General features: G+C 41.7%; 1 protein-coding gene and 1 long non-coding RNA gene across 3 annotated transcripts in view; one reads left to right on the top strand and one right to left on the bottom strand.

The window, feature by feature from the left end:
- map1aa (microtubule-associated protein 1Aa) overlaps positions 1 to 26,867 on the bottom strand; it is a 59,821-nt gene extending 32,954 nt beyond the window's left edge. The window contains exons 1-2 of one of the 2 annotated variants that reach the window (XM_085277183.1): positions 26,601 to 26,867; positions 25,806 to 25,907 (exon numbers count right to left, since the gene is read on the bottom strand). In XM_085277183.1, coding sequence (XP_085133309.1) covers positions 25,806 to 25,907; positions 26,601 to 26,856 — 358 coding nt within the window. In that variant the 5' untranslated portion in view covers positions 26,857 to 26,867. Of the gene's footprint in view, positions 1 to 8,286; positions 8,361 to 25,805; positions 25,908 to 26,600 lie in introns of those variants that run through there. The other variant, XM_085277190.1, reaches the window with a different exon arrangement.
- LOC146583769 (uncharacterized) overlaps positions 1 to 27,128 on the top strand; it is a 30,045-nt gene extending 2,917 nt beyond the window's left edge. The window contains exons 2-3 of the long non-coding RNA XR_014892755.1: positions 21,381 to 21,534; positions 26,757 to 27,128. This is a non-coding gene — a long non-coding RNA (uncharacterized LOC146583769). The remainder of the gene's footprint in view (positions 1 to 21,380; positions 21,535 to 26,756) is intronic.
- Positions 27,129 to 27,899: the final 771 nt, after the last annotated feature.

Here is a 27,899-nt window from a genome sequence, read left to right as displayed (position 1 = left end):
AAATCACTCCAGTCTTCATTTCCTCAGAGGGACATAAGTGTGAAGTGTAGCTGATTTGTAGCTGCTGCGTCTCCTGTCAGTTGTATTAACACTGATGCAGTTTCCAGGCAAGTCTGGGGGGAAATAATCAAAGCGCAGTTGTTGCTGAGCCTGTGGCACGGCAGCAGTCCTTCTGATATTAAAAGCTACTTTTTAATTTTGACTCTATCGATATTAATGTGGTTATAACTGTAGATGTGTGATAGAATATATTTTGCTCCATTCAAGAGTATTTGTAAAGCATCAGAATACAGCATTAGGTGAGATTCATGAGTTTTGGAAAAAGGCTAAAATCCTAAAACTGCTAACGTGCTACATTTAGACTTCTTAGCCAAAGTCCCCTAATGTCCCCTTGCACATGTGCCTCCACCATGGATCTCCTCTGGGGTGTCAAAATGCAACCCTTCAGAGTGATATTTATTTTTTGGGGAAGCACAGTTACAGGCCCGAGACTCGTGAGTCACACAAGCATGAAACTGTGCTGAAGATCTCCTCACCTGACGCTGGGCAAATGTTTGGTCTCTGTGCAAAGGTCCATGATGAATTTGCAGAATGCACAGTATCAAAAAGGGACATCCAGATGTAAAAAGTGAGTCTGAGTCTACTCGACCCGCCGTACAGACTCGAAAATGTGTGAACGAGTACTTGGCAGTGGAAATATTCCTGAGGGCAGTTATGTCCAACCAAACGGTGTCACAGAGCATGTTGATGGAAAGGAGCAAACACTTTAAACTTATCTAAGCAAGAAAAGATGGACCTTCATGTTAACGGTCTCAAACTTTCATTAACCCTTAGAGGTCAGAGGTGAACCTTTTATTCTGGAGAATCTGAATACCTTTTTGATGTGTGTTAGTATACAGTAACTGTAATTGTTCCCTGACTGCCAAGACTTGGGAGAACAATTTAAAAACAGACATAGTCTGAGAGTCTGGGGTTAGCAACAGCTGTGAGCTCTGAATCCAAGTCAGTGAATTGATTTTCAAATCTTGGACATGATAGCTTTGTTAACACCGTTAATACCAACACGTTCTTATCGCAGCTCATCACGTACCGACGCTATGTGACCAGTCGTCGATGTGTTGGGATGAGAATGCTCTCTTAACACTGTTGCTGCTGCTGAATTCATTTATCTCACCGCCTTATCCTTGATTGCAAAAATCATAATTTGTTAATTATGTTGATCATTAACTTAAAACAAAAGACCTTTGAAAGCTTTGAAACAGAGCAGTATGAGCCCAAACAACATGGTGCTGATTGAATGTGTGATTTGTCATGCTTTGTTAGAAGGATGCGCTCGCTCATCAGGCACCAACCTGAGCTCTCTGTCAAAGCTGCTCTCAAACCACATTTGCGTTTACAGTATCCAGCCTGGGAGAGACAAAAGCCAGTACCTGTTGAACCTGATCTTATACCTGCACATCGCCTCTTCTTGACATCATCACATTTCACCTCTGCTGAAAATACATCTTGCCTCAGGAAACCGAGAGACAGAGCTCGTTAGCAGAAATTCATTTACACTGCCAACAAAGACTCTTCTCACTTATAGAAACTATGTTCAACATAGAGCTGGGCGATAGAACGATAACGATATGTATCGCGATATAACTTTTACTCGATAGAGAAATTAAGCTATCGCGATAGACCTCGCCGCTCTTGTCCTCTTAAAAAAAAAAAAAAAGGTCAGCCAATCCAAATTAAGTAGCGTAGAGCCGAACCAATCACAGCTGCAGCGTCACGTCGCGTGACTTGTTACGTACAGCACAAGTGCCAAGCCGCACGTGTGTTTGTTTGGGAAGCAGCCAGCGGGTAATGGAGGAAATGAGTGTGCCGACTAGAAAAATCAACCGAGCGTGACCGAAGAGAAAACAGATGATGGTTCCAATGCCGGAGAGATTGTCGAACGGAAGAGCCATAGAAGTTCCGTAGTGTGAAGGTATTTCGGCTATTTCAAGTCTGACAAAAAACAGAGTAGCGTGCACTGTAAATTGTGCCGAAAGCAAGTCTGGAAATACAATAAACTGGTGCATGCGTCACACTGTGCGCCACGTTATTGTTTCGGTGAAATGAATTTCTACAATACTGTTACTGTTAATTCTACTCTCTGCAGTGTTTAAATGCTTACATATACACACAGTTACTGTCCCTCCACACATACGACTCGGTTCTGCTTCTATGCCCCAGCTTTGTTTACTTTTTCCCACCGAGGCTTCTAGACTTCTGATTGGCCAACATTTCTGCACGGTTAGGAATCTAGCGCCACCTGCTGCTTTGGCATGTTCATAGCAGTGTTTTCCTTCATTTCTGCCTTTATGTGTGGACGGGATTATTTTTTAAAACGAAAACGGAAAATCTCCGTTTTCAAAAATACCCGTGTACGTGTGGACGTCGCCTCAGTCTCTGACTGGAAGCGCTAATTCGTCATTCGGCTTTTGTCAGACTAAAGTAACTGTTAAAACTGTTTGAAAAGCTCAGCTATACAACAAGGAGAGATTGAGAATTTCCTTTTAGTTCTCAGTTTATTTGATATTGACAAAAGTTAGTCAGTTTTGTCTGTTCTTCTGTAAAACAAACTAAGATTTATTTTTAGAATTAATATTTTGTTTCTAAGTGGAATTGACAATTTAGTCTGTTTCATTTGTTCTATTTTGAAACTTAAACGCTTTAGCGGCTGCCTTTTGTGTAGTTTGCAATATTTGCCTTTATTTATCTGAAAAAGTCTCATGTTCCTTAAGTACATCTACCTTGTTGAACTTATTATGGGAAATAAATATTTAAAAACAAGCTGCTGATTATTTCACATTTTACTTGTGAGCAACGGCACATTTAAATCTTACAAATATAGTTATTTGGCTCATATCGTGATAGATATCGTTATCGCCTGAAATGAAAAAAACATATCGTGATATGAAAAAATCTCATATCGCCCAGCTCTAGTTCAACAGCAACAGCAGTTAAAAATAGCTCCTCTGATTACTGTACAGCACGTTAGGTACACATGTGCAGTTACCGACTGACACCACTGCTTTATTTTTGATTGCCAGAAACACTATGTCTATTCTCACTGCTATACTTTCCCCCTCCCTTTATAATCTGTGTAAAAAACTAAAACTTTCTTCTTGTACCCAGTTACACCCAACAACCATATCACTGAGCAGGAGAAAGCATCAATCTACCCACAGTGAGGAGTGCGTACTTGTGGCAGCAGGGCTCGCAAAACTTTGAAATTCCTGGTAGCCCTTCAGGCACTCTTTAGATTTTGGCAAACAAAATAAATTTAAGTAGCCTGAATAAAAACGAGCTTATTTTTAATGTACAATATTGTAAAAGAAACAAAACAGTCAAAAAATCGTTAAACACAAATTACTGTATAAAAATTACAATCATCAACTCAAATATTTGGTTCTAATTGAACAGAAATTTCTATGAACCTGTAAGAACTGTGAAGAACATGAATCAGTCTGTGTCGGATCCTGAATCTGACGTCACGGGTACGAGGAACCAACATCCAGGCCATTTGCTTTGTGATGTTTGCAAAGACTGCTACATTTTGCCGGTGGTACTTCACTCTTTGCAACATAGCACGCTGTTCTAAACAGATTTTTCAGGACTTCTTGTTGTGCTTGGGTTATTTTTAGTATTTTTTTTTTATTGGTGTTTGTTCTGGGAAAGATGCTGCAGACTGTGCAATAATGCATTTCTTGTATTTCTCATGGGTTCTTATGGGGTCTTTCCTAAAATTACTGGTCCCAGCAACAAAGGCGTGTGTCGAGTCAGGGGGAAACTCCCAGTTAAATTTGTGAAAGAAAGCAAAAGCATTGACATATATTTTCCTTTCCTATGAAAACCCGACAGGCAGGGCTGAGATAGATTTTGGTAGCCCGACTGGAAGACACAATAACCCCGGGACGTCGGCTAGAGATTTTGCGAGCCCTGGGCAGGATGTCACGTATTTAGTTGCCCTCCATGTTCCGTGTCTTAGTGTCTTTGCTGTCTACACGTGTGTCTCCAATAAAGGTTCAGCTTTAGTCACAGAATATTTTGTTTTTTGCCAAAAAGTAATCATTCCTCATTCCTGGTCTTCAGCACTGCCGTCCTTCATCTGTTTTTTGTGTGCCTCCAGCACATCATCATAGCTGGTCTCAGTCCCTTATTACAAACCTTCCCTCTCAGTCTTGCTGCAAATCACCCCTGATGCTCGTCTCTACGTTTTGCATCTTATTAACTTTTTCCTGTATATGCAGGTAATGAACTATTTGCCTAATCAGCACCAGGCTCTTGTGCTGATGCTAAAATGTCGGTAGGTAATTACAATTTGCTACCTGAGGAGTTTAGTATGCCCCTGGCTGCAATGCATTGTGGTCTTTAGTATGTGGGTGTGGAATCTGGGCTCTCATTTTTAGCCCATTCCTTTGCCTGTGATCTTTGAATGTGAAGGCAAAGTAGCAGCACCCTTGCACCTCTGCTGTTTTAATGTATGACACTGACAACTGTCTGTTTGTAAAAGAAGCTGAGTCTCAGTCAGTCTGAGCCAAAGCTTTATCAGTGTGGTGCTATCCCCACTGCTGGACATCCAGTGTGACCGCACCCCGTCCCATCCTGCTGATCTCAGCACGCACGCTAAGGCATTACAGGAGTTCACAGAGCACAGTGCAGGGCAGTGTGGGGGCTACTTGGGGAAGGGATGCTTTGTTGGACGGTGAGTCTGTGCAAACCTCTAATAACCCAAAGAATAAAACCTGATCCGCTGGATTTGGACATTATGAAACAAGAATCCGGCGGCATTTGGTCCCCAGTGACCTGAGCTGCTGTGCTCAGTGTGCGTGTGGACATCCTGCAGTCTGCAGGACAAAAGCAGCTCAAGGACGTTTCAAAGACAGAGCGCAGTAAAGGCCAGGGTTTTAACAGGGCAGTGTAGCTTTCAGCTATACAACAAACTTGTTTAGTTGACACAAATGATGTTTACAATTTCTCATAACTTCAATGTGTTTGTGCAATCAGTGAGTTAAATAGCAGAGAATATCATGCAGATCCTCTAACAGCCACTTGAGACTAGGGCTGCCACAAACGATTATTTTGATAGTCGACTAGTCACCGATTATTTATGCGATTAGTCGACTAATCAGATCATCATCCACTGGACGTAAAACTACAGCTTATTGCACCAGCAGCATATGTTCTTATATAACTATCATTAGCTTACAGCTTTAAGTGTTTAAGGTGCTAACTAAAAATAAAGACAAGATGGTGGTTTATTAAATTTTAATGAAATTTGCAGATTGTTTCGGTGAAGTTTAATAAACTCCTTGCTATCTAAAATATAACAGGACAACGGAGTATATTCTCCAGCATCTCACACTTCTGATAATCAGCTGTCTGCTTGACGTTTATTCAGCTGTGTAAAAACTATAACTTTAATCTCAGACAAACCGATTTACTCAGGAACAAATAAAATACTAAAAAAAAAAAAAAAAAAAAGCCAAACAACAACATTTTTAATTTATCTAAGTGACTCATATATATTTAACCTGAGTAGCGAAAGACGGCGGTGGGTTTGAAAACAATTTGCCGGGAGTCCGGTGTTCTCACCGTGCTAGTGACCTAGCCCCCGGCTCGCTAACGAGCTAGTGGGTAACAGACGTCTCCGAAAACGTCGGAGCGCTTTTGAAAATATGTGGTGTCCTGATAAACTGAGCAGATATTTGAGGTTTACACAGCTACATTCTCGCCTGAAAATACGTTAAACGTTTATTTTCTGACCCAGAAAGAATAATAAGAGTAATATTAAAACTAACTAGCTGCCGCCATTGTTGGAAACTGAGCTGGGCCGCGCTATGAATTCTGGGACACAGCTGCTTCTTCTTCTTCTTCTTCTTCGGGGTTTAACGGCAGCTGGCATCCTTGTACATGCAGTGCTGCCATCTTCTGTTTCAGTCCGTTATTACACTCTTAAATCCTGCTACTTATTCCTGCGTCTTTTGGGATCTTACAAAGCTTCAAACGACGCGTCGGCTATTAAATCAGTCGTCGACGATTTTGATAGTCGACGTAATCGTGACTAGTCGACAAATCGTGGCAGCCCTACTTGAGACTGATCCAGAAAAACGAGCCGGTCCCCACAGACTTCCACGTTCAAATCCCCGACTTACAGCACAAGTAACCACGTTTAGAGCCTGGTATAAAAACTGTATGCACCTTAATTCCTTTGTAAACCTTTAACGTTGGGGGCGTGGCCATGTGTAGAGCTAATTCAAGTAATTAAATTAGACCTGTCTCCGTGTTTGCTGCTGGTGCCTTTTGGAGTACCAATGACATCTGTGTGATGAATTCACAGCCAGCCCATCTATAGTTGGGGGCACCTGACTGAATTTTAAGATTTTTAAGACTTTTTAAAAATCCAATATTCAAATATATCAGCAAATGATTATTTCGTTCTTTCAGACACAGAAAATAAACTAACATTTGTTATTTGTAGTTATTTAATGATTTGTGTACTTGTCCAGCTGTGCTGAGATCAGCTAGATTTTGTGTTTGTGGCATCGGTGACAAATTGTGCAATGTCAACACTCACACCATGAGTGAAAGGTTTCCCTCCTGTCTCCTCTTTACTTTTTAATTTTGAGCCATTGTTTGTCATTAATGTGTATACCGATAGACCAATAAATAGGTCAGCCAATAACATCGGCCCACTGGTGGTCTGAGCAGCTTGCTGATATTAGCTGATAAAACACTGGCAACTGTCAAAGCACTAACAATTAGGCTTCAACATGATAACTACCAATTCAAAGGGTGATGTCACAGTAGCTCTGTCCAGTTTGTCTGCAGGGTTTAAGAAAGTCAGGAAAAGTGTTCTAGGAAATGTCAATATTTTGTTACATTTTCTAGGATAAATATCAAAATAAAAGGAAGAATTTTCAAATCAGAAGTGAAAATGATTATTTAGTTTAGCCCAAAGATATTCAGGTTAGTGTGACATTAAACAAACAGATTGTACATTTGAAGGGCTGGAAACCAATCTGTGGCTGTCTGTTGAATATGAATCCACTATGGAATATGTTACCTTGAGTTTCTGGATGATTAATAATTAAATTATTACCACTGGCTCTGCTACGACGAACAGTAAAGAAACCTAAAGGGGTTAAATACAGGGGATATATTTGTGCGATAAATGATTTCAATTATTAATAAACTGCAGGAGTGGATATCCATGGATTAGCTGTATCACCAAAGAAACATGTTTATCTTTGCCGAGCATTTCCATTATGTAAGTAAAACAGCTTAACGGCTGGAATTAATCTTCTTCTCCTTCCCTGTTTCTGGATTAAAACAGCTGTCCGTGCGTCTGCATGTACCTTTCTAATTTTAGACCATTTTTGTCTAGCTTGTTGCATCATTTTGGCGTGGTGTTATTTGGAGAGTGAAGTCTAATCCACAGATTTCACATGAGCTAACAAAGCTGCTGCAGCCTGGCCACAGGAGAGACTCACAGCCAGCCTCAGCTGCTGCCTTCAGGTCAGAAGATGAGCTGGGCCTTTTTTTTCTCCTCACCTTAAAAATCAGGTCATCCAAATTTACTCGAGTGAATTGAAAGCAATCACTTCACTAACAAATGAGCATAAACTGGATGTTAATATGTAAACACGAGTAAGACAGGCTGCTAGCAGGCTTGAGGCTGGAAACACATCTGCCTTTGTGGCCCTTGAAAACATATACATAGTTACTGGGATGTCCAATGATTAGCCCTAATGGCTACATTTGTATCTTCTACCCTTATTACTGACAGTGTACTCTGGATCAAAACAAATGGCACTGTCCTCTGATAAGAAAATGAAGTGATGCCATGCTGAATGCTGCTGAAGACACCGAGGTCATGGCCTAGGTGCTGGTTTGGTGAATTTTAGTTCAGCAAAATGAGCAGGAGTTTAAATCTGGACTTTTAAGTCTTTATTCTTAAATTTGATATTTTCTGAAGGAATTCTGAAGTTCTCCAATAAAATCTATGAAAACATGAAAATTCCTTTAAAACTATGAATAACCCAGATGGGAAACTGCATTTGTAAGCAGATGTTTTAGGATTTTCACACATGCACACAAATCTAAAGTCGTTTGGTCACCTTCAGCTGAGGTGTAATCCAGGATGCATGACCTCTATCCTTCCAATAAAAAGCCACCGTATGCGTATGATAGTGTTTCAGCTTGTAGAAACGCTGTGCAGCAGCCATATGCTATGCAGTATTAGTATTTACTCACATGATATGCTGCAGTCCACGGCCTCGCGTGTAGTTACTGTCAGTGCAGACGAGTCTCGTCCAGCGGCTCCGACCGTCTGCGGATCTCAAACAAGCAGCCGTGTCTAAAAACACCACCGCTCTCCAAAAGCATCCTCTCCGTCTACAGCATCGCGGACGACGGATAACTAAGAAGCCTCTCGGGCGCGAACGAGAAGCGGATAAGTCAGCAGAATGTGAGTGAGAGAGAGAGCCTGACGCGAGAACAAGCGATGAAGAATCCTACCGTCTTTCAGCGGGTGGATGGAGCAGAGGGAGGGGCGCTGGTGCTGCTGCTGCGGATGAGGACGGAGGCAGCATCGGCCTGCTCCACTTCAACACCTACACCGAGCTAACCGCCGCGCTGCTGCGTTCAGGAGCCCGTCGTACACAAGCGATTCAAGGGACCCAGCAGGGATTCATAATGTAAACGTCATTATACTGCTGGCCTGGATGGATTAGGAGAAATAATAGCAACTGTGATACCTGTGCATCCCCACTGTGGGGTTCTTCGCACACCTTCATAATAAATTTTGCTCTGGCTTCTTCACTGGCACCGAGCGCTCAGGTTATCGTACCTTACAAACGTGTCACCAACACCACTCATCATCCAAGTCTAATTTGTAAAACAATGCAACATGTTTGTGTTGCAGTAGTTTAGTGTTGAGCATCTACAGAGACCCCTTCCTGTTAAAAGCAAGTTTTTCCTTCCCACCGTTGCCAAGCGCTTGCTCATAGGGCGTGTCTGGCTGTTTTTACCTTACTCTATAAAATCCCTCAGGCGACTGTTAATGTGACAAAAATAAATCTGAATTGAACTGAATGGAAAATGTTACTTTGGCTGCTACATGTCACTAAGCTTCGACTCGACAGAACAACAACAATAATATTAAGATTAGCAGCAATAATGAGTCATTATATGTCACCACTCAATTTTAGCTTGAGACAGCTTCTCTTTTTACAACATTGAATTTCACTGCTTTACATTCCCAACTGCCAAGTTTGGTGAGGTGGTCGATCTATATATGGCGTTTAGTAGAATAGATATAGTCCTCAATAAACATTATCATTTAATGCAAAACAAGTGGATAGTCTGTTCTGGGAAGGGGATCTTTCAAACAGCTGTGACTCAAACAGCAGCTGCTGGGTGGGACAGAGACAAACTAAAATAGACTCTGAGCTGTGCCAGCTTAAGCCACTGTAAACCATGAATCACAACACTTTACTAAGACTGATGCTATTCAGCGGTGTGCTTCGTTGACCCTTAGAACAGTCTAGACATTTCACTAATGATTTGTTTCGAAAAAACAAAACAAAAACACGTCTGCAGCTTTTTTTTTTTTTTTTTTTTTAGATCAAACATAAAATGATTTTCTTTGATTAAAAAAAAAACTGATGACGAAAAACTACATGACACTTGAACAGGATGACACTGTTGTTCATCGTCTTTGGACTGCTATGACTAAAGAAGTACTCGACCCTGCAGGGGCTATAATAAGTATTTGAAGCACTTTGTACTGCCATAAGATTTAGTGCAACTCAAACGTAAATAAAGCCACATGAACAAAGTAGTTTAGAGTTTCCACAAAAACAGAAGAACTTTCTGTGGAACTTGTGCAGGAACCCATTGATAATACCCAGAATACATGTCTGCTTGGAAGTTGTGTAGAGCCACAGTAGGCGGCCCACTGTGGGCCCTAGTGCTGATGTGAAATGTAGGAGACATCTGGGCCTGCACTGTGGGTTGGCTGTGGGCTGCCTACACAAAGCAGTGAAATCTCACAGTGTAAGCAGGCAGTAGGCTTGCAGCATACCCACAGTGTGCCCACACTCAGCCGCCCTACTCTACAGGGCCCAGATGTGGCCTCCATTTCACGCCAGTACTGGAGTCCAGATGTGCACCATGGTACATTACCACCACCAACTGATATGGAATATGGAAAAAATACTACTTTCAAATGCTCCCTTATTCACAAGGGTTCCCACATTAGCAGCAGCACAGATTTGATTTGGCAGATTTCTGAACCGGGGTTCTTTTAACTTCCATGTTACTGAGATTTTGAATCAATCATTTTCTTCAAGCGTCGTCTTCCTGACAATGTAATAAATCTGTAGTTTCATCATGTCCACAATAGTCACATTTCCTAATAATTTGCCAGTGAATGTGCCCCCGTGGACCCACAGTGGGTAGGTGTGGGTGAACTGTAGGACTGTGGGGTAACTATGAGTTTTTATGGGCAAGCCTATTATATGTTGGCCACAGAAGGCCCTCTAAGGGCTGAACTGCCATGGCACCTACATGGCCTAACCTATATGAGCCTCAAATATGGGTAACTCATTCATACAATCAATCAAGTGTTTTTGCCTAACAGACGACCTGCTTTTCCTCCCGGGCCAAACCAAAGCAAAGAAGTGAACAAAGGAAGATTTGGGGTGGGGGCGTGGCTTAGCTTGACCTTTTTTGCTTGCACAAACTTTGCTCATGCTCCGTTAGTAACAGATCAGTTCATGGTTGATGAGCTCATAATAGTTTTACAGGTTACACTGAAAAAGCTGCATCCATTCTCTAAGCTAAATGTGTTTAATGCTATCCGGTTGTTCAGTCTGACGTCACTAGCCGTGTCTGGGTCTAAACTCCGCTGAAAGTCCATATATCAAACGATCACTGTGGCATTACTGAGAGTTGAAAAACTGTCTAAAGTCTTTCATCTTTAATAAAATGATCAGCGTTCTGCTCTACCAGGTGTAACAATTGAGTTTAACATCCAGGCATCCATGATAACGGAATTTATGACATTTAACGGAGTTAGAAGTTAGCAGGAAGTTAGCTCGCTAGCTTCCATCTAAATACAATATAGCATGTCCTGACTGCGGGGGGTTGGAAACAAATGAAAACGTACAGCTCTGTTATCACTTCCAGCATAAATGAAGACAGAAAACTAAACAGCAGTGACGTTTGTAGGGTTACTGAAGTTGGGCTAGCTGGTATATAATGATGTGCTACGTGACAGCTAGCGACACAGCTATGTTAGCATAATATAAACAAGCTAACTTTTTTTCCACTCGATAAAAGTTAACGTGAGTGTTCTCGGTGGTCAGGAACAAATGTAATCGCATGGCAGGATTCTGTAAAAGGACCAAACTTCAGCCAGGAGAACAACTGAGATAATCCATCCACAATACGAGGTTAGTCATTCATATACTGCTGCATGGGCTGGGCTGTAGTTACATCCTAAGGTTTTAAAAACTGAGCTTAAATAAATGATTAGTGGTAATAAAAGCCGAGGGAGGTCAACAGGGATCACTGACTGTTTTAGGAGCTTTTTGAGATTAAATAGAAGAAAATACATAACATTAAACATGTTAACAACACAAAAGCCATATTAAACGCAGACTACTTTAGACCCAGAAGTAGGATTCGTCGCGTCATCACTGAACAACCGGATAGCTGAAATTTTGATTGACATAGCAACAGTATCTAAGGAGTGGGCTTAATGAATTCATTTGTGACATTTTCAGTATATAATGGTGCCCCGTGAATGTATACAGCCACGTATTATTTCATAAAGTTTAAAATGTTGATTGCTACATCTTCAAAAGAGCAACGCCTTCATATGTTTATGTAGGTCGGGCATGCTGGTCTCTGCTTACTCTGAGTGCTCTTCCAAGAGGGTGTTGCCTAAGCTCGCATTTGTTTTTCTAATGTCCGCGCAAAAAGCCTGTTAAAGCAACTCAAGTGCATCACAGCCACAGCACTGATGCAGCATCCTCTCAGATGACCGGCAGGCTCCTTTAAATGTCAGACAGCTGTTAGCCGCACGGCTCGGATGCCCGGCCTGCCGCGCCCTTCTCTCCAGACGAGCCGCCTTCCTCTGCCCTGAAATGTCTTAGCTATTCCAGCTCTCTTCTCCCTCCCTCTGACATCATCTCAGTTCTCTGACAAATGGAAACACACACACACACACACACACACACACAGGGCAGCTGGCCAAGGTTACATGGGTTTTCAGTGTGTGGGGGTCTATGTGTTTCTGAGATAGTTGAGTATTGCTTTTAACTCTATTCTGGGTGAAATAGTTTATTTAATATTCTGAGTGAGAACACAGTTACTAAACCTGAGCTTTCTAACATGTGTGCATGAGCATGTGGAAGTGTCACAGCCCAGGACAAGACGAAACATGTCAAATTCACTTCATTTTCAATTAATTTTCCTTTAAAGTAAACCTGTTACGCTGCTCATGATTTCTCTGTCAGATATATGCTGCTGTAGTGGTGCACGCCCACAGGAAAGACAGCCAAGTTTCAGATAGCGACATCGGCACATATACAAGTGAAGGTAATAAGGAGAGGTACAAGGTAAGGATTATTTTGAATTGTGAAACATGCAAAGCTACTCTAGTGGGATCTAAGAATAAAAATAAAACTGTCATGAACTGGCTGCGTGGAGGCAGACGAGGACCCAAACGCAAAACTCACGGAGACAAAAAGCTGAACTCAAAATCACTGCTTTATTGCAGGCTTCACAAAGAAACAGAACTAAACTGGGAATGCTAACTGAGGACCGAGTGAACACAGAAAAGCACACAGGTTCGGAGAGGAGACATTGACGACGCAACACCGAACTGAGGGAGACATGCACATAAATACACAGAGGGTTAACGAGGGAAGTGGGAGCACACGGGGAACACAGCTGACACAGATAATCATAACGAGACACGGCAGGAGTAACACAACATTGACGGGAGACTGTCAAAGTAAAACAGGAAGTACACAGAGGTGCAGACAGGAGGAGAGAGAGAGACAGGAGAGCACAGGAAACATGGAATAAAACACAAGGAGGGGAGACGAGGGCTCACAGGCACAGAGGGGCACACAGGGGGTAAAAGTCACAAGGGGGAAATCAAATAAGGAACAACTTAACAGAGCAACCCAGGAACCATGGCCTAAATAAAGAACAAAATACAAAAACACATGAAAACTAAGAATGCTGGGCCAACATGGCCCAGGATCATGACATAAACAAGGACAAGGCTTTCTTTAAATGTGCTGTGCTGAGCTTTTACATAATAAATTATTTTTAGAGCGTCCTGGAGAACAGAGAAGCATGCTGATAGTGTTAAATACCAAACAGAACCATGCTTTGTTTCATGTTTTTTCTTCCTTGATTCTGATTAATCATCCAAAATTTTACTACCTGTAATGTTGTTCTAGCATATCAATAGAAAAACAATTCAATAAAATGTAAATAAACAACCTACGTGTGTGGTTAACAACTGAAAATTGCAGTTTTAATCAAATCTGCTGTGAAACATTGGGTCACCATCCAGTTACAGTATACACTGTTGCAGTCCAAGCACACCCATGTGCTGGTCTCCTGAGCAGAATAACGCAGATCGCCCCCAACCCCAAAACCATTCAAGAGAAGCTTGAGGAACACACCACAGAACCCAGTATTTCTACCTGAACCTGACACTCAAATTTATTTTCCTTTGAGTTTGAATGTCGCAGATCCATTGCATACGTTGTTTAATTGTCTTCATGATGTCAGAACCTGGCTATCTCAAAACTGTCTTACTTTGATTGACAGTAAAACTGAAGTTATTGTCTTTGACAGCCATATCCCTCTGAACCAACTAATCGATACCCTTGGCCCCCTTGCTAGCTACCTCTCCCACATTGTAAGAGACCTTGGGGTACTCTTGGATAGCGCCTTCAAATTAGAGAAACGAGTATCTACTGTGGTTAAATCCAGCTTCTATCAGCTATGTCAGATTTCTAAAGCTAAACCTTTTCTTTTCCCCAAGGACCTTGAAAAGCTTATTCATGAATTCATTACCACTAGACTGGACTATTGTAACTCCCTTTATTTAGGCCTCCCTCACTCCTCTCTCTACCGTTTGCAATTAGTACAGAACGCTGCTGCACGCCTTTTATCAGCTGCCAGAATGCATGATCATATGACTCCGGTTTTAGCTAACTTACACTGGCTTCCTGTCAAATTTCGCATTGATTTTAAAATTCTTTTACTCACTTATAAAATCGTAAACAATATGGCGCCTAGCTATTTAACAGAACTTCTCCATTTGTATAATCCTAAAAAAGCACTAAGATCTTCGAACCAGATGCTCTTAATGCAACCTAAGTCTAGGCTGAAAACCAGAGGTGATCGTGCCTTTGCTATTGCAGCTCCTGAACTGTGGAACAATCTCTCTACTGCCATTCGCTCTTCTGAGTCGATTCAGGCTTTTAAATCTCATTTAAAGACTCTTTTTACTCCGACTTAAGTTAGTTTGACTATCATTTGGTTGGCTTCTAAGTTTGTCTTGTCTTGTGTTGCTGTTTGGTAAATTTATCTTATTTTATTTATTTCCTAATTTGTGAAGCACTTTGAATGACACTGTTTTTTAAAAAATGTGGTATATAAATACATTTTGATTTGATTTGATTTGAAAGTCTCTCAGACGTCTTCACATGGTAAAATGTGCTACACTGAAGTACAGAGGTGCTTTGTTATCTTTTTAGAAATCTTCTAGATTAAATATTATTATTCACTCTTGACATAAAAAATTAGGACCACAGTAATATTATTCCAATACTAAGAATATGAAGGCTCGACAGATTTATTATTGCCTGTGCTGACTGTGCTCCTGTCTGACAGCAGAATTACACAAAAACTATGACGCTGAAATCCATGAAACCTGGAGGAGAGGTGGAACACGAGGAAAGGAGGAAGCCATTAAACTTTGGTTCTGTTCCAGATATCTTTGGTTAAAATGATGAGCCAGGGCACTGGCCATGGTCCAGAACTGCACTCTCTAAGTGCCCTTCTCTGTATCCCTGCTGCATATAAAAGAAAAGATTTTCCACAAAACAAGCAACATTAAAAGCTTCTGAAAGTCTGACTGCACACAGCAGGGCGACTGGACCGGATTCCAGTACCTTACATGGAGTGTTTGTACCTTATTAACTTGTAGCCCAGAGTATATTCACCCTCCAACCCGACAACATCACCAGATCAATAGACTCTCTTCTTTCATCGTGCAGCTCCCATCAGCCGTCATTTAGTTAAAGACAAAGTTTCATAGTCGGCTAATTTCTAATATTCCTAATACATAAAGCTGTTTGCAAAAGCTTTTAAGGAAAAACAGCTTAACTGACATCCTCCAAGCTTGTGTGTCAGTATGTGGGTGTGTGCTGTCGACAGGGACCAGGAGACCCTCTGTGCTGCTTCAGAGAAGCAGAGGAACAGATCAATGACGGCGGCTGAATTATTAATCTGCTTGCACTCAACCCTGTCTATCGTGCAGAGAGATTTTTAGGTTGTGTCATAAAAATGTTAAACTCACAGTGATGCAGTTTAAACATCACAGAATCAGCTTCCTGCTCATTGGTGGAGTCTACACGCATTGCTTTTCAAAGCACGTCCGTCTGTGATTTGTTGTGTATTCGGGCCTCCTCAGACAGAAACAGATGAGTGTTTGTGCAGAGAGAAGCCCTGCTGTTGGTCCAGCATCGTTATCACAGTCAAACGTTTTAAAGATTATAGAAGAGAAAAAAAGCTGGTTATTAAAACAGCATTACTGTGTGTGTGTGTGTGTGTGTGTGTGTGTGTGTGTGTGTGTGTGTGTGTGTGTGTGTGTGTGTGTGTGTGTGTGTGTGTGTGTGTGTGCAGCAGCATCACTCATCTGTGCCTGTCAGCTTCAACCTGCTGTTTTGTCCGTCACAGTCTGTAAACACCCACTCAGACCCCGAGTGTGGGTTTGTATACAGCAGGGTGGCACGTTTGACATGGACGCTGAGTTCATTCACAGGCCAGTGCAAAGAGTCTCACGCTTTATAAATTCCCACATGAACACGTTTTAGCTTCCAGGGAGTTTTTCTGAGTCGTGTTAAGCTTTTATTAAGTGAGAAATCTCCTTCATGCAGGTCTGCATTACCAGCTGAGAAGGCCTGTAACTGCACCATATTATCAGCACTGTTAGTGAGTTAGAGATAAAACTGCCTGCTCGCTTCTTCCACATGCTTTCTGCGCAGGAACAAGAGTCTGGCACATACCGGTGGGTGTGTGGACATTCATTGTTTTGCTGGGAGCCTTTTGATATTGTCCCACTTTTATAAAGAAACCAATCAGAGAGCAGATTCGAGTCACCTGTTTGCCAAAAGTTGAAAAGAATACATACAGCTTGTCAACATGGCAACAAAATGTATCATAAAAGTAGCGAATTTTCGAATTACCTTTGCAACTTTTTCCTCTTCATTCCTTAACATATTCATCTGTACATTAATCTGCACCAAAACAAACAAAGGTTTAACCACCGGAACAAAAGGAAAGCCAACAACTATCTATATTTCTCATATTTAAAGGCAAACACGAAATAAAACTAAAAACTGCACAGTTTACAACAAGTCCCCAGGTGTTCTTCTACAACGAGCTGCGGCACAGGCTTCCAGTCGTCTGTTGAGACCTCATTTTCCAGATCTACATTTCATGGATTTGGATTAGATTGTGAACTCTCTGATGAACAGCACATAAACATGATGGCAATACTCTAGCAGGAGTTTGTGGAGGTCTAGTGAGTCTATGTGTATCCCGGTTTTTATCAGTTTGGATCATAAAAATCTTAAATGGTTTCAGGGGCATTGGAAGCAGACTCTCTCTCTCTGGGATACAGATGGTTTCTCCATCATGAGCAAATAAGTATTTGGACTGCTGAATTTAATTTCAACCACTTACAAAGTAATAAGCAGTCTGTTATTTCAATATTAGGTTTGTTACTGGTCTCGAAGCAGCTGGGAGCACAGTCACCAAGAAACACATTATGTCATCATAGTTTGAAATCCTGCAGTGTCCACAGAGCACCGCTGCTCAGGAATGACCATGTGACCAAGTTTGCCAATGACCACCTGAGCGAGTCCAATGAGGCTTGGGAGATGCGGTTAGATGCCACTCGAGTTTTAAATCCAAGAACACCATCCCTACGCTTTGAAGATGTTGTTCTGCCAAGGTTACAGAGCAACTGCCTTTCATTTTAGGAAGGAAGGTTAGAAAAACCTGTGATGAGAACCTCGCTTCACGCATTGAAAATGCGTTGTGGGTGGGTCTTCCAGTGGGACAATAACCCAAATCATACGGCCAAGGCAACAAAGAAGCAGCCCAGCCACTGTTTGGACTCTAATCCCACACAGCAGCTCAAAAGACAGCTTAAGCTTTGTGCATCCAAGTGATTACTTAGAACCCTTAAGGGTTTAAACAAAATCTGCAAACAGGACAATCCCTGTGTGTTTGATGTTTGAGATGTGTCACAGATGTGGCCACTAACTCGTACCCCACCAAGTATTAAATCAGGTGATTCAAGGTGATCGAATACTTGTTTCTGTCATCTGCCTGCTTTCCTGAGTGTTGGAGTGCTTGTCTGTTCTTTACATCACTTCCACTTTCCCATGCTGTCAGACTCAGCCATCTCTGAACCAATCAGCCTCCACTCTGCGAGCTTTAAATCTCAGTGCACGGTGGTCATTCTACCTTTCAAACCATCAGTCATGTATCGCACTTCATCCCCATCTCCGCCTCACCCTGGTCACTCAGCGCTCCATCCAACACCAGTCTTTAGACTCAGGGGCAGTGCTTTCAACACATCTATTGGCAACCAAAAATATCAAAAATAATAACAAGTGGATTTGGTTTGTGGTGGTCTTTGCCCAAATACGGTACAGGTGACCCTTAGGTGAAAGAAAGAAAAATGGAAAAAAATAAGTTTCTGTTTATGTCTCAGTGTTTAGCGGAGTTACTGTAACACAGGCTTTATTAACTAAGACGTTAAAAATGTTTACATTGTATTTGGGATAAACTGATGGAATTCAGCTGACTGAAAGAGTAATTAATCTAATTCATTATTACTTAATAGAATAGAATAGAATAGAATAATCCTTTAATTGTCCCACAAGGGGAAATTTGGTTGTAATTTGTAACTTCTTGTCTTTGGTTGGAATTTGATTATTTGTGAAAGCTGCACTGGTGCGATCATCTTTGCCATAAATGTGAATTACTGCCCAGTGATGTTTGGATCATGGATTTATGGAACGTACTGGCATAAGTATGGATTCATGGTTGTAAAACCTCTGATACACAGTGTGTGTGTTGATGTTTGTGTGTATAGACCCAGAGATTACGTTCACTAAATGTTACTGCATTTCCCCTGAGAGTCACCGCCATCAGTCAGAAGCACAGCTTCACCCAGTCTTTATTAATTGCACCATGTGGGCGACAGCTGCATTCATGGACACCATTACTGGCACTTCCTTCATCATCTTCCTCCTCTCTTGAGATGAAATGCGATCGTTCACGTTGCCAGACTGTCCGTGTGCCTCACGGGTCAATCAGTAATCACCACTGAGCAGGGCAGACGCTGGGGAATGAGACACTAATGCATACACACTGATGGATGTTCTGATTACCTGCGTCATATCCATTACATCATGATGGAAGAGCCTCAGCAGTGTGTCAATACTGCAGAGACAACTGGGAATCTGCATCTTTGTTGAGCTTCAGAATAAAAGAAGGTGTCGATTTTTAGGTAATGCTCTTTTGTAAAGACTAGTGTTAATTAACTCTGTCAGTATGTTTAAATTCAATTTGATGTTATTTAGACACTATTAGATGTTATAATGGTTTAAGTAACAGCCATTTCATACATTAGATAGTTTGTAGTAGTTCTCACTGTTAATAGTTTACAGAGGGATGTTACACTGGAATAACAGCTGTTACATTTACACAGTGTTAGAGCAACGGCTGCAACCTACAGCCTTTAAAATCACAATTAAATGATGTCTGTAAACACATCGGTCCAGGTGTTATCACACTGAGACAATAATGGCTGTCAGTCCTGTCGCTGCTTATATTACTGCTCTCTGCTAAGACTACAGATCACACTACTGATGTAAATTCCCTCATTTTAAAACACCATGGTGCCTCTTCAAACTCTGATCTCTTATATTTCTTAATCTAAAGAGTGAATGCATTTAAAGCATGAACTGCACACCTAGCCACCAAACGTTTGGTAAAGTACGAGTACTGTAACGTTTTGCAGAGCTCTGATGAAGCATCACACCACATCTGGCATATATAGTTCCATTTTATAGAATACATTGTTAAAATTATAAGCTATATATTCCAGTCATCCATTTATCGGACATCACTGATAAATCAGTGGTGAAATTCTCCTCGGCCTCCTTGTTTTGCTCAGCGTACAGTCTTGTGGTGCTGGATGTGGGGTGAGACCCTCCATGCATGGTCAGGAGCTTCCATGTTGATGTCAGTGGCTTCGATCTCCTCATTTGTTCCAGCCAATTATCCCAGTGGGGAATCTGATCACCAGTGTAGGTGTATTCTTCCCATTCAGCTGACTCCTCAGGACTTGCCTGACCCTCTGCAGGTACTTGGTGGTTGCAGCTTTCCCAGCGGCCTCTTCATGGTTTTCCAATGAATGTTGTCTGCAACGTTGCCTTCCGGTAGTTCGATCCCCTCAGTTCTGACTACCTTCCCTCTCTTTGTTACCATCCGACTACACTTCTCCAGCCCGAACGACATTCCAATGTCATTGCTGTATACAGCTATAGCCTGGTAGTGTGGATCAGTGAATCTATGTCTCGTTCACTCTTGGCATACAGCTTGATGTCATCCATGTACAGGAGGTGGCTGACAACTGCTCCATTCCATAGTCGGTGTCCGTAGCCAGTCTTGTTAATGATCTCACTGAGGGGGTTCAGGCCTATGCAGAACAGCAGTGGGGACAGAGCATCTCTTTGGTAGATCCTGCACTTGATAGTGACTTGTACTATGGGCTTGAAGTTGGCCTCCAGTGTTGTCCGCCACATCCCCATTGAGTTCCTGATGAAGGCTCTCAGGGTCCTGTTGATCTTATATAGTTCTAGACATTCCAAGATCCAGGTGTGGGGCATTGAGTCATAGGCCTTCTTGTAGTCAATCCAGGCAGAGCACAGGTTGGTCAGCCGAGTCTTGCAGTCTCAGCTGACTGCTCGGTCTGCCAGTAACTGGTGTTTTGCGCCTCTGGTATTATTGCCCATCCCTTTCTGTGCCCCATTCATGTACTGACCCATGTACCTGTTCATCTTAGCCGCTATGATGCCTGACAGGAGCGTTCATGTGGAACTGAGGTAGGTTATTGGCCGGTAGTTGGAGGGGACCGGTCCCTTCTTGGGGCTGTCAGTTCTGTCATTGCTTATATTACTATATCAGTCCCTTCACTCTGGGTATCTCTTATCTACTAGCATTTGCAGTTTATTGTTACTGCCAGACGCTTGTGTTCTTCAGCCAGTAGGCGTGAACCATGTCGGGGCCTGGTGCTGTCCAACTCTTCATACTGGAGACCCTTTCGTGGATCCTTTCTGTCTGCCACTCTGATGGTTACAGAAACATCTGTGCCTGGAAGTGCCGAGGTCAACATGGGAGACGTCCCCGAGGGTGGTGGAGAATGAGCAAGCTAAGATCCTGTGGGACTTCCAGATACAGACGGACAAAATGGTGATGGCTAGACAAGCAGAAGAAGACGGCCGTAGTGATCGATGTAGTGGTTCCCAATGACAGCAACATCAGGAAGAAGGAGCACCAATATTAGAAAAAATGCTGGTTTCAGGCAAATGTCAACACAGTGGCAAAGATGTCGGAGAATCATAGGCCTCATCTTGTATGAAGTTTCTGGTGATCCATCAAAAAACTGATTGATGAGACATTTAGGCTGTAAGAGTGAATGTGAGCATGGTTGTCTGCCTCTCTGTGTTAGCTATGCAAAAGACTGAGAACCTGTCCAGGTCCTCTCGGCCTGTGACAGCTGGTACAGGCTTCCCCCCTGAACTGGATAAGTGCTTAAGAAAATGGATGGATGGACAAAGCTGCAGACAACAGGTTAATGATGCCATAAAGCCATGCTGCTGTATGACTAAATATGAATCCAAGAAATAATAGACATGAACATCTGAAAATATCTCTCAAAACATTCATATAAACCAATCAGAGAAGTCCAGCCTCTTTCTCTTATAGATTTTCCTTTGTGTTTTCAGTGTGTGAGCCTTTCAGCCATGATGACTGTGCACTCCTCCTCCACCAGCTGCACATTAGTATTCAAGGCACAGATGAGGAGGAGCTGGAGTATGACGGGTTGGAAAGCCAATCCTGCAAACACCTTGTGGGTGGTGTGAGCGATTTTCCTGAAAGGTAAATACAAATCAGAGACACAATCAGGGAATTTGGGGAAAAGCCACTGGAGGACAGCTCGGAAAGACAGACCTTCGATTTCTAGCCTCGACCTTTTGAAAACACACACTTTTTCTTGTTTTTTCTTTTTCTTGGGTCTGATCGATTTCCCAATGTGACCTTTGCATACCAGCAAGCAGCACAGTTCATCCTCAAGCAGCTGAACTGTGAGCTGAGCTTTCCCAGAGGTTTGGCAAGATGAAGAAACAAAAACATAAAACAACACATTTCCTCTCAGAGCTCGAAGGGAAAAGGAACAACACGCATCTGTTTAATGGCCACTATAACCAGACAGTATCTGCAACAAAGTTTCAGTACCTTCTCCCTCCTCTCGATGCAAAGCTTGATTAGTGCCTGGGCTGACTTATTTTGAAGTAAACCGCTGATGTCAGTGTACCCAGTGTAGCTGAAGAAATCAAAAAAGCACCTTGCCTTAAATGTCAAATTTGAAAACATAAAAAATAAATAAAAAACATACATTAGCGCACAGCTATAAATACTCATTAGAGCGTAACGTGTGTATCAACAAATCAATTCCCAATCCATCAAAGTAACCTCATTAAGAGAAGCTATATATTATAATTTAAGACAATCCCAACCTGAGGGGTTATTTCATGTCCCTGGCTTGTGAATTTGAATCTGGGTGCTAAGATATGCAGGTAAGCGTACAGGCTGCTTCTAATAATGCCCACACGTGAGTGTTTCTCTGGATATCGGTCAATGCCAAATCCATTCCAGGTCAAATTTGTAAAGGTTTCCAGTCGGCTCGACAGCCTTTGTATTATAACTGAAATTATATAAAAATCTATTTGGATTTACTGATAAATATCAAAACTACATAATACCAAGGACTGTGTCTTAATATGTTAGGCTGTTTGAAGGCTGTGCTACTGCTGTCAGCGGTTCAGTGAATGCTGCTATACAGGCTAAATGTCTCTCTAGCGCACATAAAGGTCTTTTTACTCATTTTGTTTTCCTCACATTGGCCCAATAACAAAAAACTCTGGATTTAAAAATCTCTCTGTGTTCTTGAGAAAACACAAGACAACCGACATCTCTTAAACTGAAGCATGTTCCCGTAATTTCCTGCTTCCACTGAGACACTGAGCATCGGGCACAGAGGGTAAGCCTACCCTTAGGTTGAATTAACCACAGAACACACAAGCAGAAGTGGAATTATCAGAACACCACCTGTGATACAATAATTGAAAGTGGAAGCGAGTGGATTCTGTAATGTGCTTTAATGCAGTTTTCTGAAGGACTGAATGCATGGATAAGCTCTTAGACCATATTCAGTTACCTTATGGGCAACATCTGACAGACACATATTATTTTACAGGCTGTAGACAAATTCAGCAAATACTGAAACACAATCCTGTGTGTGTGTGTGTGTGTGTGTGTGTGTGTGTGTGTGTGTGTGTGTGTGTGTGTGTGTGTAGGGACATAAAAGATGCGTCTAGTAGTGCGTCTTTACTTCTTTGTTACACTTCCTCTTTATCAGCTGTTTAGCTCTCTGTGTTATGCTAGTGTGCCCTCTGACTGCGTGTGAGTGCTGATGTTGTCCTTATTGTTCACTTTGCCTGTGTAAAAGGATATGAATAGTTTCCTCCTACGGTCATATTTGAAGAGGTAGCACATACTTTGTACTTTATACCAGGTAACAAGTAAAATACACATATTGCTTTTGGCTAGATGCTAATATTAGCATGCTAACATGGTCATGATTCTGATGCTAATGTTTAGCAGGTCTACAGTTTACGCTTTTCTCCATTTTTATGTGTTGGCTTTGCAGCTGATGGGGTGGGGATGTGATTTGTTCTGCTACATTTTGACAGCTCTACAGAAAATACTCTGGAAATGAACCAGAATCTGCTTCTCACTGTGGCACAAGAGGATAATCAAAAGATCATCAAAGTCAGAACCTTGAATGTCTTAAATTTTAGGTCAGGCTGACAACTAAACTGAGCTGAGCTCTTTTATCTGCTTGAGGTTAACTGACATGTTGGTTGTTGATGCATGACAAGTGACGGCATCATCAAACACGTTCAGATTCCTCCTATGGGAGGCATGAGTGAAAGTGACATGGCAGTCTAGTTCTAATTGTTGACTTTTGAGGCTAAACTAACAGAAATAAAGCTCAAACATGTGTAGAAAATATGGCACTTTAGTAGATACAGATTTAATAATTTAATATAGCTGAAATAAGACTGCTCCCAGGAGTGGCAAGGTTATCGCTCCTTGCCAGCAGCAGAAAAATTCTCCTCCTCAGGCTGGATGGCAGATGAAGCTCCGCTGCAGCTCTTGCTGCGATCTTTCTAGACTTCAGTAAAATATGTCCGTACAAGAAAATACATAAAAACAAGCAATGAGACAAAGCAGTGTGTCGACTAACAGAGAGGAGAACAGGTTTAGAAGAAGGAAATCAAAGAAAGGTTGTAAATCTGAAAAAGTATCTCAGCCACACTCTTCCTTCCTGTTGGTGTGTGTTCCAACCTTCCAACACAGAAAAATCCTGGTTGGGAATTTATGCATCTTGCGTGACTTATAACAGTGACACAGTGAAATAATGTGAAGTCATGCAGACCTGGGTTAGTAGAGAAAAGCATTAAGTAACCTGCAGCCTGCTGGGAGGCACAGCATTTGGAAGACATGTCCATTTACCAGTGAAATGTGTCATAGAGCTCGGGCCATATGACTAAAATTCAGCCAAATTTGTGTATGCGTGCTGTAGTAGTAAATGTACATATTTCCACTCTTCACATAAGACTACCATCCAATACACTGTGTGGGAGGATCCATGTTTAAAATCCACGCTGAACACTGAGTTCCATTTATTTAGCCAACACACCTTCTCCTCCAAACAGCTCATCTGACCCTGCTAGGCTTGAGTGAAAGCTGAGTGTGGGTAGGATACATTTCTTTGTGAATGCAAAGCAGCGAATCAGAAAGCAGATACTTTCCTAGCAAGAGTCACATTCATCACCTATGGCACGTCCTGATCTTCGATCACCCCAGCAGGGGGTAAAACCTCTCGGATTCAGCCGTTATTGATTCCAAGTGTGACATGCAGTCTGCACGTGAGACCATCATCAATAAGAGCTATGTTGTCATCAGCTCCTAGGATATATCCCAATGGATCAGTAAAGAAATCAAAGAGATGAGAGCATGCTCTTAGCATTGCATCACAAACTTATGTTTTTATGTAGAGTTTATAATGTAGCCATAAAAGATGCGGAGCTGGAAAGACTTCAAGGTTCCACAGATTTCATTTCACGAACACGTCATCTATACATCTTAATCTGTCAACTTGAATTCAATGCAGTTTACCCTTGTGCAATATGGGTTTATTCATGGGCCAAAAGAGCAGATGATATCATGGTTGACGACATTGTTATTTAGAAAAAAATTATTTTGGTGTCTGAAGAGTCCTGTTCTCACTTTTGTCTGATAACACACGAACAGCCAGGTTCTTCTCTGCTAATTCGACACAGAGATCATTCAAAAGAACCAAAGTCTGTGAGTCATTCATCATAAGCACCCAGCAAAAACGGGCTTTAATGGTTTTGTATCACTGAGACAGGTCTCAGGGTTCCAGTCAACAGAAGCATGCAAACTGATAACCCGATGAACTCTCTTAGAGCTCAGCTGGAGACAAAACTCATTTTTACAATGTTTTGGTTTTAAATATGTTGGCTGATATCCTTTATGTATAGAAATATAGTTGCACATACTTTAGAGATATAGTAAAGGGGAAAATGATGGACTGCTTGTTTACTGTAAACAGACTGGTTCTTATTATAGTGTTTTTCTACACGAACGCTCAGTTTTCACCCATGACTCACACACTCATGTTGGTCCCTTATACCTAACATTCACACTCCATTGAGCACATCGGAGAAACCCGAGGTTCAGCATCTTGCCCGAGGACACTCGAGCAGCCAGGGACTGAACCACCAACCTTCCAAATAGCAGATGACCTGCTCTAGCTGACATCCCAGTATTTCTTTGCATGACAGGTACAGGCGAGTGAAGCTCTTATTGCGATTACACTGTTCAGAAAGTCCATGCAAAGTTCACCTGAAGCCCGGCACATCCCAAACAGCAGCAAGTATAGACTCGGTACGTGCTGGTGAAAGCATGCCACACTCTGTCCGTGTCACACTTTCACCTTTAAAATCCAAAAAATCCCTCTTGCTGTCAACTTTATTGAAGATAACAATGAACACACTGACCTTTGACCTGCGAGGAAAACTGTGCAGTGTGCCTGGCTTCAAACAGCTGCAGCTCTTTATCCAGGTCAAAAACAGCCAGCTCAACGCTCCAGGAGCGTAAACCTGTTTTTGGAACACACAGCAGCAATAATGCTCAGAATCAAGAGTTCAGTATGCCCTCACAACAATTTACTACATTTCTCTGACAGTGAGAAAAGTTTTGCTTGTTTGTTTGTTTTTCTAAATTTATGGAAGACCAAAACTGCCATAAACAAACAATTAAAAACAAACAAACAAAGCTATTCTTTGTTCTTATGAGGAGAAGAAGAAGTAGCAGTATTAATGAAAGAATAAGTAAAATTAATTACTGCACACATTTCCCTCTAATATTGTATTTGGTACATTTTATTTATTGCTGCATTAACATTTGAAAACTACAACATTAACATGCTGCTTATGTGCACTCTTCAATAATAAAATAGCTGGATTAATAAAAAAGTGAAAGGTGCCATTCTGTGCATTTGTTACAAAGAATATTTTAGCAATAACTGGATTTGTAGTTATGGAAGTTTTACCTAAGTTTGCACTGCAGTGCTTTTAGATTGAGGGGAATTATTAAAAGTTAATGCACTCTTATGCAGCTAATTAAAATTTGAAGCTCTTTCCGGGACTGCGTCTGGATTTTTAACCAATAAATATCGGACTTCTTGTTTTTATGAGTTCATTAAAGAAACTAAGTGGGAACAGATACTATGTAAACACCAAGCCGTTTCATCGCCCCGCTCCGCTGTCACCGACCACTTGAGTTTGCCTTACCCTGTGTGATCTGTCTCCTGGCAGCTTCGAGATGATGGCTGCAGGAAATCTCTCCAATCACGATCAATATGCGATAGTTTCTATGCTGGAACGCAGCTCCAGGGTGATGCTGTCCGCGGTGCTGAACAGACTCGTCTGGTTCTGTTTGCTCCACAGAGGCAGCGGCTGAGATAGAGATTTCCATGGTAACAGTGCCACTAATGGACGCTGAGCCCTTTTCCATCTCCATGACAACTGCATCCAGAGCAAGCACCATGACAGTGCAAGATGGGGTGGGAGGAGTGACGGGCGTGGCTCAGAAGAAGCTAAACACTTGATTGGATTCCAGGTGATGTTGCTATTTGATGTTGCAGCATGCCATTGGACAGAAAGAAGAGAGGGATATGAGAATTGATGTTGATCATATTTCCTATATGAGGCAGCTGAAGCTTAAAAAAAGATTTTACAGTATCAAAGTGTCAGTTGCTTTTCCACAGAGTTCTTGAAAAGAGAGATTTATCATCTTCAAATGTGTGAAAATATTCATAAAACTGTTGATGTTTGATTAAACAAAATAATTGTTTTCAAACCAAAGATTTTGGTGTGTATTGAGTCCAATCAATGGCACTTACAATAGCCCTCATAATGTTTTTGTATTAACTTTTTAGACAAAGGTGTCTGGGACTAAAAAGTTTGTGGCAAACAAAGCGTCTATTTATATCTGTGTGACTGTGAGCACCAGGCAGTGTGCCTCTGATTACTGAACTGACGTGTCTGTGTTCAGATTGTGAATAGAACAATGCTTCATCTGTGCACAGAATAACACTGACAACAAAGGCTCACAGTCACCACAGAAAACTGTTATTTTAGGCTTCATTTGAATGATGAAGCAGTACTAAAGTTGCAAGTTGTCCTTATACATGACAACAAATCTGCAGAAAAGTATTAGCATTGCTGAGGCGTGCATTTGCTCCTATTCTACAACTTGTTAACAAATCATTGAAGAGATGCAATAAATTGCAGTAAAGTGAGATTTTCATCAATACCCAAAGGTTGATTCTGTTCATCAGGACGTTTTCAGTGGGAGAAACGTTTCGTCATCATCCAGGTGACTTCGTCAGTGTCAGCTGACTGCATTTTCCAATCTTATAAATAGGAAATTTGCACATGACTGAAACCAGCACCACTGAGGGAACAGTGGGCTGGAAGAACATCAGTTTCTTCATCATTAATATGCAAATTGTCATGGCCATTGATCAGTGCTTGGTGATCAATGGCCATGAGTCCCATCCACAGAGAGTTGGGGAATGGCTGCAATCG

Source organism: Mchenga conophoros, linkage group LG1 (assembly GCF_057382185.1).
Source record: "Mchenga conophoros isolate Kocher_MC1m ecotype Shallow Benthic linkage group LG1, M_conophoros_male_GT1.1, whole genome shotgun sequence".
NCBI lineage: Eukaryota > Metazoa > Chordata > Actinopteri > Cichliformes > Cichlidae > Mchenga > Mchenga conophoros.
Note: the sequence above shows the minus strand (reverse complement) of the source record. Positions and strands in the feature narration are given on the sequence as shown.